At 33.8% G+C, this 17,335-nt stretch overlaps 1 protein-coding gene across 3 annotated transcripts in view; it reads right to left on the bottom strand.

The window, feature by feature from the left end:
• The window catches only part of DIAPH2 (diaphanous related formin 2), a 988,177-nt gene that overhangs the window by 704,779 nt on the left and 266,063 nt on the right, over positions 1-17,335 (bottom strand). For all 3 annotated transcript variants that reach the window (XM_058714641.1, XM_058714642.1, XM_058714643.1), the window contains 4 exons: positions 12,841-12,905; positions 8,447-8,551; positions 4,830-5,138; positions 3,108-3,222 (listed from right to left, as the gene is read on the bottom strand). In XM_058714641.1, coding sequence (XP_058570624.1) covers positions 3,108-3,222; positions 4,830-5,138; positions 8,447-8,551; positions 12,841-12,905 — 594 coding nt within the window. The remainder of the gene's footprint in view (positions 1-3,107; positions 3,223-4,829; positions 5,139-8,446; positions 8,552-12,840; positions 12,906-17,335) is intronic.

Here is a 17,335-nt window from a genome sequence, read left to right as displayed (position 1 = left end):
TTAGGGAGAATGGAGACATGAGCTCTCCAAGATTTCCTTGCAACAGGAGAAAATTCTCAGAGGCTTTGGAACACCGGGTCTAAGAGCTTCGGAAATAAGTCTTAGAAACAATGAGTATGTTTCTCCTTCCGGAATGCAGCTGAGTAGCAAACAAAAGCAAAATGGGAAAGAAAGTGGATCCCTGGAGATAGGAGAGCCAGGGTAGTATATTTGGAGTTCACTGGAGCCAGAGCCTCCTGATTTCTTACTGATCCTGCCACCTGTTGGCCAAATTATGAATCAAGGCACTGCAAGTGACCAGGAATTTCAGCTGTTATAGTAAGATCAATCAATAGTTACTAAGTGTTATTAAAATAAATGGGAGTATTGTCTCATTAAATTTTATTTTGGCTACATTATTTATGTCTGGAATATGCTACTATGCTTAATTATTCCTTTAAATGTCCCTTCAGAAAATAAATCTTAGTAAAAGTAAGATTACTGAAAGGTGCCCCTGACCAGATTTATACTCAAATATTAAAACTTAGGAAAAGTAGAAATAGTAGTATCACACATAAAATTCAGAGAATGAGAGCTAAGAATAATGGGAATGTGGTGTTCTCATCATTGAGGAGATGAGAACTTTTATATAATTTTTATTAGGTTTTAGCAGCTGCAGTAAGAATTGCTTCTATTATAACTGATTGGCTCTACAATCAGTAGACCTGCTCAGAAGACCAGGAAATTCTCTTACTGAATTAACACCTGTATTAAGTATCAACAACTAAAGGAAAACACACATACACAGACAGCATCATGTTAAATGAAAGGGAAAGGGAATTAATATTTGTAAAGTGCCTACTATACTAAGTACTGTGCTGGGTGCTTTAAATATATAACCTTACTTAATTCTCACAACACTACTAGATAAACATTAGTCTACTCATTTTATGGATGAGAAAATTCAGTCTCAGAGGTTACAAGTATTATAGCTGGAATACAAATACTTGTGACTCCATCTCTGGCCTTTTCCACTATACCATACTACCTTTAGAAACTCTCTAATGGATTTTACACTTACCTCTATCTCTCAAATGTCATTTTCTTCATTTGTAAAATAGAGTCTGGGCTTAGTCACTTCTAAGGCCCAGAATAACTCTACAATTTCATGACACCTTTGATTCTTCTGGGACTCAATACAAATAGATCAATAAGTAAAAAAGCAACTGCTCAATATAAAATAAGCAAAGAACTAGAGGGAGAAGTTCACAGAAAAGTAAATTAAAAGTGTCTTCAAATGGAAGAAAAGCTTCTCAACTTCACTCTGAATTTGAGAAGTCAAAATGATAACATGGATGATTTACCTCTGAGATGGACAAAGGTTGCAGGGAAACAGATACTTATATTTTAGGTGCCACTATAGACATGAACTCTTTGCACTTGATCTTAGCCAAAAGGCCGAGAAGCGATTAGACATGAACTCTTTGGAATGCAATTTGGTAATATGTATCAAAATTATAAAAGTACACAGCATTTCATCCAGGGATTTCACTTCTAGAATTTGTCCTACAGATAGACTTATGTGCACAAAGTTACATACAGATTACACGTTCATCACAACATTGCTTGCAATAGCAGAAGAGACCAGAACTAATCTAAATATCCATTATTTAGACTGGCTAAATAAATTAGGATAAGTCCATACCACAGAATTCTATCCAGTATGAAAAAGTAACACAGTAGACGAACATAAGCTACTATGGAATAACATCCAAGTATGTAAAGTAAAAACAGCAAGAAGCCAAAAACAAAAATGACAAATACACAAATGCTTCTAGAAGCACAGACTATTTCTAGAAGGAATGTGAGAAATTAGTAACATTTTTACATTGTTCTTCTCTGGGGAAAAAGCTGTAACTCTGGGATAAAGGGATAAGTTTATCATGCATCTTTTTTTTTTTTTTTTTTTTACTATATGACTACTTTGATATCAGCATTTTACCTTTTTAACTTACAAAAACATTTATAGTAAATAATAGCTCTGGAGTCACTGAAAAACCCTTTAAATGTGAAGGTTACTGTAGCAAATAAGGAAAAGAAGTAATTCCAGGAATTTTTTAAAATGTCAGATTTCTTCTAATTACCTCTGATGTGTGTGTGTGTGTGTGTGTGTGTGCGTGTGTGAACTTCAATCTACATGCAACAGCAAATACAGCAAAAGCACCTCCAGTGTGCAAGATATAGAAGGGCTGAAAAGGAATAATTTTCACCTCTCTCTTTCTCTGTCGCTTTCTCTCTCTTAATCTTCCAAAATTCCCATTATAGGAAATGATGTGACAAATCATACAAGTGAATGGTAAGGCTGCCAACTCCAAGTGTATAGGCATATGGAATGTATCAATTTCTTGTTGTGAATACTCATCCAAACTGAAAAAATCCTAACTTTACCTGAACTATCAATTTTGCAATAATTAGTAAACTAATAGTTAAAATACCAATGATTATGAGATTGAGAAGTTATCTATATAGTAACAAAATTATGTGTGAAACTCACAAGAGGATAAAGATCTAATAATAAACAAAGCACTCCATTATCAAATCAGTAAAATATACTCAGTAGGTACCAGATTTTGATGTTATTGCAGAAAATATACTTGTAGGAAAAAACTATAAAACTTCCTAAGAAAACAAATTGATAAGTAATACAAGTATAAGAGGAAAGACCATTTATGCACTATGGCACCAATCTTATACCAATTTCATGAAAACTTCTGTGCCATTAGCATTCTGTTACATTATTTTCTCTTACATGGTGAATTGACAACTTTATCTCCTCTGCTTCTCAGTAGAAACGATTGTATTATAATAGAGGGATATAACTTACATATTAAACAATAAAAATAAACCAATATTTTCAGATGGATAACAACATTTATGCAAAATAAGTTTAAAAGGAAAAGCAGCTATTCTTCTTTAGTTACTTGGTAAAATCTACTTAATAAGTTAATCTATTTATGTTTGTCCAGTGTGGAAAAATTATACATGTATACATTACTAGAAATTTTTTGCAAAGCACTGAATTCAATATATCAGAATAAGAAATTTGTATTTTAAAAAATAAAATGTACCTTTTATCTGGGTAGCAAAGTTCAGTGCCAGTTTTGCAAAGAGATCTGGATTTTCAAACTTGTCCTCCTTAACTTTTAACCAGAAACAGTTCTCAGATAATTCTTTGGGCTCAATCTGAAACAAAAATAACAAAGATAAGTTTCTAAATTATTACTTCATTTTTAATTTTTCAAAGAATTCAATTTCACCAAGGTTCCTTTATTCATCTATCTACTGAATCAATTTTAGGATCCATTAAAATAACACTTTTTAAGTAAATATTCATTGGGGAAGTCACAGAATTCTATTGGTGTACAGAAAAATACACAATAGCAATAAGACATATAGCAAATTACATTTAAAAAAATCTTCTACTGGAAAGCACCTTAAAAATAATTTAGTAAATCCCTACCCTAACTCACATACATTTTGTTCTGCTCTTGGATTTTTAAAAATGAGGAAACTAAAATTCAGAAAAGTGAAAAAATTCTCCATGTTTACTGGCCAGGATGAAGGTAATAATTATAATAGATGACATCCTCCATACCTTCTAATAATGTGTCAGGTACTGTTTTAAGTGAATTGCATATATTACCTAATCTAATTCTTGCAATAATCCTTTGAAGCAGGACCTATTATTATCTCTATGTTAAAGATGAGTAAACTGAGCCCCAGAAAGTTTAAGTGGCTGCCCAAACTAGTAGATGGCCAAGATGGGAATTAAACCCAGGCAGTGTTGTTCCAGAGAATTTTGCTCTTAACCAGTGAACTGCAATTCAAAATTAGGACTGTACTTGTTCTAGTACAGCATGATGCTCTTTGATATGTAAGTACCATTACACTGCATGCTCAAATGCTAAGTGAACATATCACTTCATTTACACACAGAGATAACTGGGCCAACAGCATCTGGATGCTATAGTTTGGTGGATTGTACCTAACAAAAAAATAACTATATTCCAAAAACATGTGTACCTCATTTACTCTTATGAGAAAGTAAAAGTATATTCTTAACCTAAAAAAAAAAGTGGTTTAAGCATGATTCTGGTCAAACCAATTACTAGGTAGATAATGTCAGATTTCTCTCTAAGGATGTTCTTGGATAAGTCATTTCCCCAAATGGTGGTCTGACTAATTGTATTTTCATTAGAAGATTAGTTGCTAGTAAACAGGGACAGTGTCAATCTTGATAATAAGCCTTTAAAAAGACATATTCTTATAATAATAAAGCAACATAACATTCAAAAGACAAAAAGAACTTTCATATATTATATCAAAAAATAGTTACATCACTAATGAATACTGTCACCTATTCCATACTACCTAAATATTTAAAACTAAAAAAAAACCTTTCTCTAAGAACTAAAATAACTAAGATAAAAGGGCTCAATAATAATGGAGATTATATTTGAGAATGTTATAGTACTTAAAGTTAACAACACTATTAAGAATCGAAATTACATTTCATTTAGTGATAGATTTCATATATTCTTCTCTAGCACCATTTTCACTTTGGTTTTCCTTTTGCCTTCTACATAAATTTCAAATTATCTGTGGAATTTCCAATTCTCTAGGTACTAAACTGAAGGATACACATAAGATGGTGAACTCACAAAAGGAAAGCAAGTCAGTAGTAATGTTCTCAAGCATTATACAGTTCTCATAGGCAGCAATACTTATTCACATATTAACAATCAACTATGAATGGACAAAGCCAAAAACTACTCCAGTTGTAGCATTACCTTTGACCAATTGATTCTCTTCATGAGTACCTCAGGTTTATATATTTTTTTCTGCTTCATCCCATAAGGCAGATCCAGTGGTGCTCCTGGAGGAGGAGGAATGCCTGGGGGAAATGGTGGAACAGCTCCCCCAAACAAAGGTGGTGGTGGTGGTGGTATACCAGTCATTCCAGGTAAAGGAGGTGGAGGAGGAGGGAGAGCTCCTCCAGGCAGAGGTGGTGCTGGTGGAGGTGGTGGTGGTGGGGATAACCCACCACATGGCCCTGGAGGAGGGCCTGGAATTCCTGATGAACCTGAGAGTCCATGTCCCTGAAATATATATAATACAATGTTTAAATGCTTACAGTAAAATATAACAACAAAGAAAACTTATCAGTACACATTGTTGGTTTAAAATTATATAAACTTTAATTTAGTAATATCTAAGGGATTAACGGTGACTGAAAAAGACTCCCATAGATTTTTGGTAAGTATTATAAATTCTGGACAATGACTACTTCTGCTAATGTACTATAAAAGTTGGCTTCCTTAAAGATTTTGTGAAGCACTCCTCCAAAAAACTGAAAATTATCTTTCATTATAAATATATGCAAAGAAGTACTGTAAATGGCTTGAGCCTATGAGACTAGTTGATTTGAATATGGATAATTAATTCAATCATAGATTGGATTCCCTTGGAGCCAATTAGCTTTACACAGAGTCTGTCTCATAGTACCAGTAACTTAGCAGTCTTCTAATGCCAATAATTAATACTAACATCCATTTGCATGGTAATATATGTTTATCAATTTTTTTACATCTATTATTTCTCTTCATTGTTATTATAAGCTTGTATTGTAAGTAGGGCATTTTTATCTCTACTTTATCTCACTGCTTACAGATAAGAAAACTGTAACTACAAAAAGGTTAAATGATTAACCAAAGGTCACAGAGTCTGAAATGTGGTTAAGATTTGACTCTGGTTCTTCTTATACTCAATGTGGTCCTCTTTCCACTACAGCAGACTACCTCCTCATAAATGGGAGTCATTTGCCATGAAAGGAATTAATTCATACAGATTGAATTATGAGGAGAATATAACTTACTTCTACCACCAGAAAGTAATTGAAACTCATTCTCTAATGATAATGGATAAAAGATGAAGAATATCTCATTCCAAACTGTCTACTTTTTAAATTACCTGTACCTGTTTCTTTAAGCCATCACTGGTCACAAAGGTTCACTTCCAAAATAAATTAAAAGTGAAGGTGTTTATTATAAACATTCTCAAGAAAATCCTACCAATGAACAGACATATTTGGATTCAAGATATGACATCAGGTTAACTTAATGAAAAATTTAACATTAATAAAATTGCTTGGCATAGTGTTATTTTTATTAGGGGAGAAAGTCTTCTTATCTTTATTAATACGGATTTCCAAGTTGGACTACTTAATTGTACTAACTAAACTTAGAAATGCCTTTACAAAATAGATAAATTGAAGCATATTTTTGGAGGAATCAATTTAAAGGACTGACTTATTTATAAGAATATTAAAAATTTATCATGGAAATGTTTCTCATAATATTTAATATGCATTGTCCAAATATTTTATTCATATATATGATGTTTATGTGTGTACAATACACATACAAACAATTAAAGTGTTTGTACACTTAACAAATGACAATCTTCCTCTGGAAATTAGTAAGAATTGAGATAGGATTAAAATATGCAAAATTATTTTCACTTTACTTTTAATGCAGCAAAATTTTAGAAAGTCTGATTTTTATAGTCTTGATTGAGATCAGAGAAATTATGGAGAAAGTAAAAATATTTTTTCTGAAAATTTTAGGAAATTAGTGATTTACTCTAAATTTTATATATAAATGGATTTATTGAATACTTTGAAAGGTAAAATTGTCCATCCATTTTTTTATTAAAAGAGCAAAATTATGTTTAACATCAAATTTTGTCTCTATAGATCATATCTAAGATAAGAAACTTGTGCAAACATAAAAATGCTATCACTTTTAACACAGGATTTTATTCAAGTTAAATGCATGCTTTACAAATTTAATAAAGTATCTCAAATAAATGCCACCAGCCTTTAAAAATCAAATCATATCAGCCTTTCTCCTCCCTCCCATGAACAATTAGGAATGCAACAATTAAATTAGGCTACAATAGAGTATTGAGAATTGAACATAGCCAATGAATAATTTAGTATTTGGCACAATTTTGAGTACACTATAAAGAACTGTGTGACTCTGCACTTTTAGAGATCAGTTAATTTAATAATAAATAAGCAAATACTAAATAGTAAGGCCCTGTGCTAGGGTGACATTGGGCAATGTCAGCATCTGGGAGGGAAAAAAAAAGAAACTGAGTTCTCAGAGATGTGAAAAGGGTAGTAAGATGACACAAGAAAAGAGAAAGATTGAATGAAAGAAAATTATAAAATAGATAAGTGAAACAGACTTATTTTCACCAGAGTTCCTTGGTGACTTTTGAAGTCATTTCTTAGTAGACTGATGGATACATATCTAGTCAAACAAGTATCTACTGAGCATCCACTATGTTAAGAGGTGTTAAAAAGAAAACCACCGGCCCCAAATGGCATCAGTTAGGCTGAGTCACCAAACTGGAGCTTAATACATAATCTAACTGCAGTTTCAACATCTCCAGGAAATATAGTCTTAAAAGGTAAGTAAGGAATTTTTCCATCAGCAGCCAAAGAGTCTGCCACCTAAATCCTCTCCATCCCCTAAATGAAGAAGAGGTAATCTGCATAACACTTCTTGCTTTTTCCCCTAAGGGAAAGTGTCAAGGCCTAGAATAATCCTTTCCTTTCCATAAAAACTTTATTGTCCCACCCTCTTTCCATAAAAACCTTTCATTTTCTACAACTCCTTGGAGTTTCCCTCTGCTTACTAAAGGGAATGCTGCCAAATTCACAAATTGTTTAATAAAGCCAATTAGACCTTCAAAATTTACATAGTTTAATTTTATTTTGTAAGAAGGTAATCTTCAATTTCTTTCTCAAACATCATTTTCATTAATTGGATTTATAGACTAAAGTATATAGTAAAGACAAAAAAGGAAATGCATACATAGGAAAATGACATTTTTCTCACCAACATTATTAATTTCCATTTCTTAATATGCATTTAAAACATAAAAACTATTGAGAGTTCTTAAAATACTAAAAATAAATAAAAAGTACTGAGAGGACTTAATCAGTTCTATAGTTTAGACACCATAATTAAGATTTTGAGTGTATATGGGTGCTTTTCATCATAGGGGATATAGGTGGAAATGTAAATTTCCTATGTTTTGAAATTATGCATCCAATTTTTCAAATCATCACGAAAATTTTGTCTTCAAAACAGTCTTGCTTATGTAATATATTCCATTAAAAATATTCAGGGAAGCTTAAGCGACCAGTGTCTCATTTTTATCCAAACAGTAAAATGATTTATTTTCCAGGAAAATCAAACCTGTAGTTATTTCAACTAAAATGAGAAACTGCCAAAAAGTCTGTTTGTGGTCACATTTTTCCTTCCATCTAACAAGATAATTTTCTACCATTGAACTCATTATGACATGAAATAAAGTCTATATCTTGTTTCATTACCTGGGTTCGAAGTTGCTGGATTTCTGTTTCAAGCTCTTTAATTTTTTCTTCTCTTTTTTGAAGTTCAGCTTGAGCTTCCTGTCGAGCTGTGAATTCTTCATCAAACTGCAATGATCACCACCATAAATGTACAATTAATAACATAGTTTTGAAGAAGTTTTAAACAATGTTATGTATTAAATAAGTGGAATGTGTTTTGCTTCATTGAACTCCCAATTCCTTCAGAAAATCAAAGCTCTAGATTATTTTCATGACAATTAAGCACACCCCTGTGGGGATGGAGTATTGCTTATGGTATTAGTGAAAAAGAAATGTGGCCCAAAAACCAAGGTAAACAAACCTACTTTCACTTCCAAAAAAAAAAATAATAATACAAAACAAAATTTTAAAAGGGTGGACTGAGATCTCTCTCTTCACATATAATGAACATTTATATTGTTTTTTTATTGAAAATTAGGTTTTAGAATTAATAATTTCCTTTAATGTTTCATCCCATACCTTTAAGTTCATTGAATTGGAAAATGAAATCTAAAAAATTAGCCATCAAGCAGTTCAACTCCTTAACTGTATTTAATCTTGAAAAGAGATTGTACTTTTAGAATGCTCTAATGATTGTACATTAATACAAATGAGAATATTCCTATTACAATCTTAATTGTCTAGCATCCAAAAAATGGTGTTCCACAAAATGTGAGAGAAAAATGGCATTCTCCTTAGGATGGTTAACCAAAACATTTGCATAAAATGTTGTAAGAGAGAAAGTGAAAGGTTAAATTACGGTGTGCTGTGTGGAGGAGTTAAAATGGAGGAATAGTACCAGGTCCCTATGCTTGCCTCATGTCTCAAAACATTTAGATAAACATTAAATCATTCTGAACACCCATGAAATCAATCTGAGGACTGAAAGACCAAACTGCACAACTAAAGGAAGACATAAGCCAAATAGTGGAAGGTAGTAGGTGTGGAGATCTGATCTGGGGGCAAAATTATTGTGGGTGCTGCAGTGGGGAGGGAGCCCTGATCACAGAGGGAGTTGGGGGAGAGAGAGAGAGGGAAGGGAAGGGAAGGGAAGGGAAGGGAAGGGAAGGGAAGGGAAGGGGGAATTTTCTTACTCTATTGGTGGGAATGTAAATTGGTATAGCCACTCTGGAAAAAGTATGGAGGTTCCTTCAAAATTTAAAAATGGAACAACCCTATGACCTAGCAATTGCACTACAAGGTATTTACCCAAAGGATACAAAAATACTCATTCAAATGGGCACATGCACCCCAATGTTAATAGCAGTTTTAGCAACTATAGCTGAATTATGGAAAGAGCCCACATGTCCTTTGACTAATGAATAGACAAAGAAGATGTGGTATATATGTATATTTGGGTATGTATACATAGATGTGGTATGTGCGTATATATATGGGCACACACACACACACACACACACACACACACACTGGAATATTACTTAGCCATAAAAAATAATGAAATCTTGCCATTTGCAATGACCTGTTTGGAGCTAGAGTATATTATGCTAAGCCAAAAAAGTCAGAGAAAGACAAATACCATATGATTTACCCATATGTGGAATTTAAGAAACAAAAGATGAACACAGGGGAAATTAAAAAAGAGAGAAGGAGGCAAACCTTAAGAGAGACCCTTAACCATACAGAACAAACTGAGGGTTGTTGGAGGGGAAGTGGGCAGGGCGATGGGCTAAATAAGTGATAGGTATTAAGGAGAGTAGTTGTGATGAGGACTGAGTGTTATATGGAAGTAATGAATCACGAAATTCTACTCCTGAAACTAATATTACAATACATGTTAACTAATTAGAAGTTAAATAGGAAGTTGAAACATATATACATACATGCATAATTATAGTGTGCTAAGCAGGAGAGACCATCTAAATGATGAATACCGATTTACTACATTTAGCCCAGCCCTTACCTCAGTCAGGGCTCCAAGCAGAACCAAACAAGCCTGTATACATAAGTACTGCTATGTCCATCTATAAAACATTTGCCCTTTATTATCAGCGTCACTTTAAATCACTTTAGAAGTCTATACTTTATTACAATTATACTATTTCTGTTCCTAAAATTGATATATCTTACTGTCTAGAATTGTCTTTAGAGTTTGTGGAACAATAAAAATTATATTCACTGTTAATAAATATTCACCTTCATAGATTTGACCTTTGGAAATTAAAGAATGTCAAACAGATCCAAGTCTGAAGAAAGAGTATGTAAACAAATTGGATAACAATAGTGTTTGGGTCAAACATGAAACACTAGTTCTTTTATTCATTACTACTCGAGTTTCTGGAAAATGTTCCATAGAGGTTAGTCCAAATTTTTCTAATATTTAAAAATTTCAAACTCACCCCTGATCCTTCACAGTCAGTAAATGACCATGTTTCCCACTTCACTGAAAAGATGGAGGTTTTTCAACTTCACTACCATTCATGTTAAGATTTATCTCATTCTGGGGTACCTGGGTTGCTCAGTTGATTGCACATCTAACTTCAGCTTAAGTCATAATCTTGTGGTTGGTGGGTTCAAGTCCCATATTGGGCTCACTGCTGTCAGAGTGGAGCCTGCTTTGGATCCTCTGCCCCCTTCTCTCTGCCCATACCCTACTCACTCTCTCTCTCAAAAATAAATAAACATTTGTTTAAAAAATTATCTCATTCTATACTTCCACCCACTCTCCCAAAGTTAGCTTCATCTGTGTGTGTTTTTTAAGCATGATGCAAACTATACCATTTTCCTTTATAAATGGTTTGTTAGTACATTTGAAAAGAGACACACAATGCTTATAATTTAAAGTGATCCTAATCTGTAAACCCATAGAATAGGAATCACAGAAACCTGAGATATGCAAGTTGGAAGACTTCTTACATGGCCACGAATCTTATCCTCTTCTATTAATGATAAAGGAATTAAGTTCCAAAGAGAGTAAGTAGCTTACTTAAAGTCATAGCTAATTAGTGGAAAAGCTAAGATCAGATCTTACAACTATTTCTTCTCATTCTACACCCCCACTTTTTTTTTTTACTACTTTATACAGCCTCTTAAAATCACCCGGAATAAGAAAAGGCATGCAAGATAACCACTGGAAGACCATACATGTTTTCATTCTAAATGATGGTGATGAGAATAAAGCACTAAACACTGAAACATCTTTTTTATTATTTCAGGACTCCATTTCCCTTTATATATGCTTACAGAAAATTTTACCAGATAGATCATCATAATTTTCTAGTCTTGTGGCATCTAATCAAAGTGCCAGCAAAAAATTAAGAAGATTCTAAGATTTTCAAAGAGAATTTTAAATGTGCTACTTAAAACAAGAACATTACAAATATAAATGTCTATTAAAAATTGTTCATTTTCTTCCACCAATAAAATGACAACTTTGCACAAACATTTTATGCCCAAACTCTGAAAATCCATTCCAGTAATTGAAAGAGCAAAGACATTTCTTCAGATTCCCTGAAGTAACTTCAGTAATATTCTATAATTTCTAGAGTGATAGCAAAAGTGATTATCTAATCTCCAAGGTAAGTCATAACTTTGAAGAGACAGCAATATGTAAGCACTTTATCTTGCTGTCAGAAGGCTGAAAACTAGAGAGTTTTTAGACCTAGGTTTCAATCCTTCCCCCTGACACCAACAGGAGAGAAATACTATACTAACGCTTCCTAGGGTCTAGAACAACAACAACAACAACAAAAATGCAACTTTTGGTAGAAACTAGTAAAACTGTAGTCATGCTTTCATGAAACAAGGAAAAGACAATCTGAAATCTAAATAAAATTAATATAGTCATAAAACTTATATTTACATAATTCATTAATGTACAAAGAAAGGAGCCATCAAATTCCACCAACCCTATATGAAGTAACAGAATCATTTAAAACTGGTAATTATAAAACTCCAAGAGGACCAGTCAAAGCATAGAGACAGAGAGAGAAAAAACCCTGTGTAACTCTGTTGCTATTTAATAGCACTGTCATTAAAGATCATAACAGATTGGACTAGCTAAACAATTCACAGTTCTCCAAGGGAGCTACCTATCATAAAGGAGAATTGCAAGAAAGCAATGTGGGCAATGCATTTTGGTTGACTGCTTCAAACCATATCCCTCCAATAAACTAATTTTATTTCATTTATCAGTCTGGTAGAATACACCTAGTGTTTTTCTTCCATAATGAATTAAAGATGATGAGGAGGCAACAGTAACAGCCTTATCTTATCAGGAATGAAACCAATATTTTATGGTTAAGTTTTAACCAAAAATATGCAGTACTACATAATGGAAAAAACATTTTTAAGTCTTCACATAAATAAATATAAAATATTTACTATGAATAAATTGTTAACAATTATGGCTTTACCTTCTTTGAAAATTCTGCTGCTTTCTGTTCACTTTCTTCAACTTTTGCCTTGTTCACACAAGAATCTATTAAGATTGACAAAAAATTATTAGAAATTATTGCATCAGATCTCTAGGTAAAAGATGGATACCAGCCTATAATTCTACCATGTAGATAATCATTTTTTATATCAATTGCTATTCAAGGTAAATTGACCTACATTACACATAAAATATAAGCTACCACATTTTTTTGCATACTAACTGAATTCAATGATAATATTGATGAATCACAATGCCAAGCATCCAAGAATGTATCTGACAAAATCATCATCATTTTAGAGATATTCAATTTCCCAACTTTTACAATAATATAATTCTTTACTTTTTTTGCAGTTTACTATGGGTGGAGAGAAGACAAAGAATCTATTTTTAAAACTATTCGGGGCACCTGGGTGGCTCAGTTGGTTAAGCATCTGACTTTGGCCCAGCTCATGATCCTGGGCTTCGTGGGTTCAAGCCCCATGTCGGTCTCTGTGCTGACACCTTGAAACCTGGAGTCTGCTTCAGATTCTGTGTCTCACTCTCTTTCTGCCCCTCCCCTGCTTGCACTCTGTCTCTATCTATCCCCAAAATAAATAAACATTTAAAAAAAATTAAGACTATTAAGACTCTGGGGCGCCTGGGTGGATCAGTCCCTTAAGTGTCCAACTTTGTCTCAGGTCATGACGTCAGCTGTGCTGACAGCTCAGAGCCTGGAGCCTGCTTCAGATTCTATGTCCCCCTCCCTCTCTGCCCCTCCACTGCTCACACTCGCTCTCTTAAGACTCAAAATTGCCTTTATATATTTTTATCTTTTAATGTTTATTTACTTTGAGAGAAAGTATGGGAGTGGCAGAGAGAGAGGGAAAGAAAGAATGCCAAGCAGATTCTGAACTGGAAGTGCAGAACTTGACACAGGGCTCAAACTCATGACACTGTGAGATCATGACCTGAGCTGAGATGAAGACTTGGACATTTAACTTATTGAGCCATCCAGGTGCCCCTCAAAATGTCCTTTAAAGTAAGTCTAGAAGGGAGGACACTATAGCACTCATTAATTCAGGTTTTCTACAGAAAGATTTCACTTAACTGACTTCTGATCTGCAGCAAAATGTATTATGTAAATAAGGAAACAAACATTAAATTCCTCAGATCTAGGGGCACCTGGGTGGCGCAGTCGGTTAAGCGTCCGACTTCAGCCAGGTCACGATCTCGCGGTCCGTGAGTTCGAGCCCCGCGTCGGGCTCTGGGCTGATGGCTCGGAGCCTGGAGCCTGTTTCCGATTCTGTGTCTCCCTCTCTCTCTGCCCCTCCCCCGTTCATGCTCTGTCTCTCTCTGTCCCAAAAATAAATCAAAAACGTTGAAAAAAAAAATTTAAATTCCTCAGATCTAATCAAATATTCCAGAATATAAATAACTGAAGAATATCTTTTTGGAAATATTCTCATCATTACATATATAAGTGTACTCTGTATCTTGCCATTCTACACCTATTTACCTAAAAGAAATGAAAACATGTCTATTCCCATATATATATATAAATGTTCATAGACGCTTTACTTATACTAGCTAACCCAAATGTCCATCAATAATTAAATGTATATACAAATTGCAGTATATCCATATACTGGAATATTAGTTGTAAAAAGGAATGAAAAATCGATACATGCAATATAACAACATGAATGAATCTCAAAATAATTATGCTACATGAAAGAAGCCAGACAAAAAGACAGTACATGCAATATGTTTCTAGTTACATAAAAATAAAAAAAAAACAAAATCTATAGTAAGAAAAAAACATATTAGTTATTCTCTCAGGATGGGGAGAGGTAGGGAGGCATGGGAAGGAGAGATAACAGAGAACATAGAAACAGATGTTTATTATCTTGATTGTGATAATGGTTTTAAGTATACAAATATCAAAATTTATCAAATTATGTACTTAATAATAGATAGCTTTTCACATGTCAAGTACACCTCAATAAAGTTTTTTTTTTTTTTAAGAACTGCGTATAAAGAACTAAGTTGGAAATTGGTAAATGATCAGAAAAAGAGGTGGTTGATCTGTGCTGTGCTTTCACTGGTTGGTAATGATCTTGATTTAAATTCCAATTGGAAGACATTAAGAGTTCTGGGCAAGAATTTGATTGAATTTGTGAAAAATACTAGACTTACAGAATTGTGAAAGGACTCTATATTCCAAGTCCAGGTGACATTAAAATAGAGATCCAAAAATTTCCCAGAAGTTCTTGAAGCACCTGCTAATTTTTACATTTATGCACGTGTATGTGTATGTAGTGGTAGTGGTTCTAATGAAAGTTCCAAAGTATTCATCAGAAAAAGTCCTCTAACTGTAAAATATTACGAACCACGCAGATATTTGACTTATCTGAATTTACAGTGGATAAAACTGAAGCCTAGAAAAGTTAAATGGTTTGTTCACAATCAGAGGGATGACACGTGGATGAGGTGATAATGGATTTCTGAAGTTCTATCCTCTTTCGCTTGCTGCCTTTACCTCCCCCATCCCAATGCTAACAGTACACAACTGTAAGTACCTGGCACACAGTACACAAAAAAACAAATGTCTATTGAACACTGAAAGACTTAGCCAAAATCAACAATACAGTATGTGTGCCAAGCATGGTCCATAATAGATGATAAGGAAATACAAATATTTGGAAATATTCCCTTATAACTCTCTCAACAAAATATGAAAGAAACTACTGAGTTTATCAAGCTCATTATCAAATATGCAGTGAGGCCAGCATTCACATTAATTCTCAGGGAAGGTAAATTGGTGCCCACTTTCTCTAAAGCATATGGCCTTTCAAAGTTCATACCCTCAATTACAGGAATCAATTGTAAGAAAATGACAAGAAAAAGGCAAAATTTATACAAAGAATGTGCATAGCAGATTAATTTATTAATATGAAAACCTGAAAACAATCTAGAGGTACAGTAAGAAAGGACTGGTCAAGATGATCATGATACTCCATAAGATGGAATATTATACATATATTCAAAGTAAGATTTTGAAGGTTAACATGGAAAAATTCTCATAATGCTCCATGAAAAATCAGCAGATAGATAGATAGATTAAAAAAAAGAGATATAGGGGCGCCTGGGTGGCTCAGTCGGTTAAGCAGCCGACTTCGGCTCAGGTCATGATCTCGCGGTCTGTGAGTTCGAGCCCCGCATCGGGCTCTGTGCTGACAGCTCAGAGCCTGGAGCCTGTTTCAGATTCTGTGTCTCCCTCTCTCTGACCCTCCCCTGTTCATGCTCTGTCTCTCCCTGTCTCAAAAATAAATAAAATGTTAAAAAAAAAAAGAGATATAAGAAAATGTACTTACTTGAAAAGTGAGTAATGGTGATGGAATGTACTGAGCTGAAAAGTGAGATCAGTGGTTCATTCTATCACTTACATAAACCTCTAGATTGCCTGGAATAAATGAGCACTGGTTTTAAAATCAGAAAATAAGGGGCACCTGGCTGGCTAAGTCAGGAAAGCATGTGACTCTTAATTTCGGGGTTCTAAGTTCAAGCCCCACAGCAGGTGTAGAAATTACTTTAAAAAAATCTTTAGGGATGCCTGGGTGTTTCAGTCTGTTAAACATCCAACTCTTGATTTCAGCTCAGGTCATGATCCTTTGGTTGTGGGATCAAGCCCTGCAATGGGCTCTATGCTGGCATTGCAAAGCCTGCTTGGTACTCTCTCTCCCTCTCTCTCTGCCCCTCCCCTGCCTGCTTGCACACTGTCTCTCAAAATAAATAAATTTATGCTAAGTGAAATAATTCAGGCAGGGAAAAACAGATATCATGATTTCATTCATATGTGGAATTTGAGAAACTTAACAGATGAACATAAGAGAAGGGAAGGAAAAATAAGCTAAAAACAGAAAAGGAGGCAAACCATAAGATATACTTAAATACACAGAACAAACTGAGGGTTGATGGGGAGATTGGAGGGTGGAGGGGTGGTTAAATGGGTGATGGGCATTAAGAAGGGCACTTTTCAGAATGAGTACTGGGTGTCATATGCAAGGGATGAATCACTGGGTTCTACTCCTGAAGCCAAGACTACACTGTATGTTAACTAACTTGAGAAAAAAAAAGAATCAGTATTACCGAAAGCATCACATAGAAGATACTTAATAAGTTTTAAAACATAAATAAATGAATGATTAAATACATAAAAAACAAAAATTAAAATTAAATGAAACAAAAGCTTTAAAAATGAAAAAATGAAATTACCCATCTAAAAACAATAAAATAAAATCAGAAAATGCATAATAATTAATAATAAAAAATTCATCTTTGAATATTACTATGAGTCTGCCTTGTGCTGTGAAGAATTATAATTGGCATTCCACAGCTGTTGTTTTCTTCCTTTAAAGACAAGACAAATGAGTTCATGTTTTCTTGAAACTTAGCCAATAGTGATTTTGATTAGGTACAAAAACTGTTTAACT

This window comes from Neofelis nebulosa, chromosome X (genome assembly GCF_028018385.1).
Source record: "Neofelis nebulosa isolate mNeoNeb1 chromosome X, mNeoNeb1.pri, whole genome shotgun sequence".
Classification (NCBI taxonomy): Eukaryota; Metazoa; Chordata; class Mammalia; order Carnivora; family Felidae; genus Neofelis; species Neofelis nebulosa.
The sequence above is the reverse complement of the archived record's forward strand: the minus strand, read 5'-3'. Positions and strand labels throughout refer to the sequence as shown.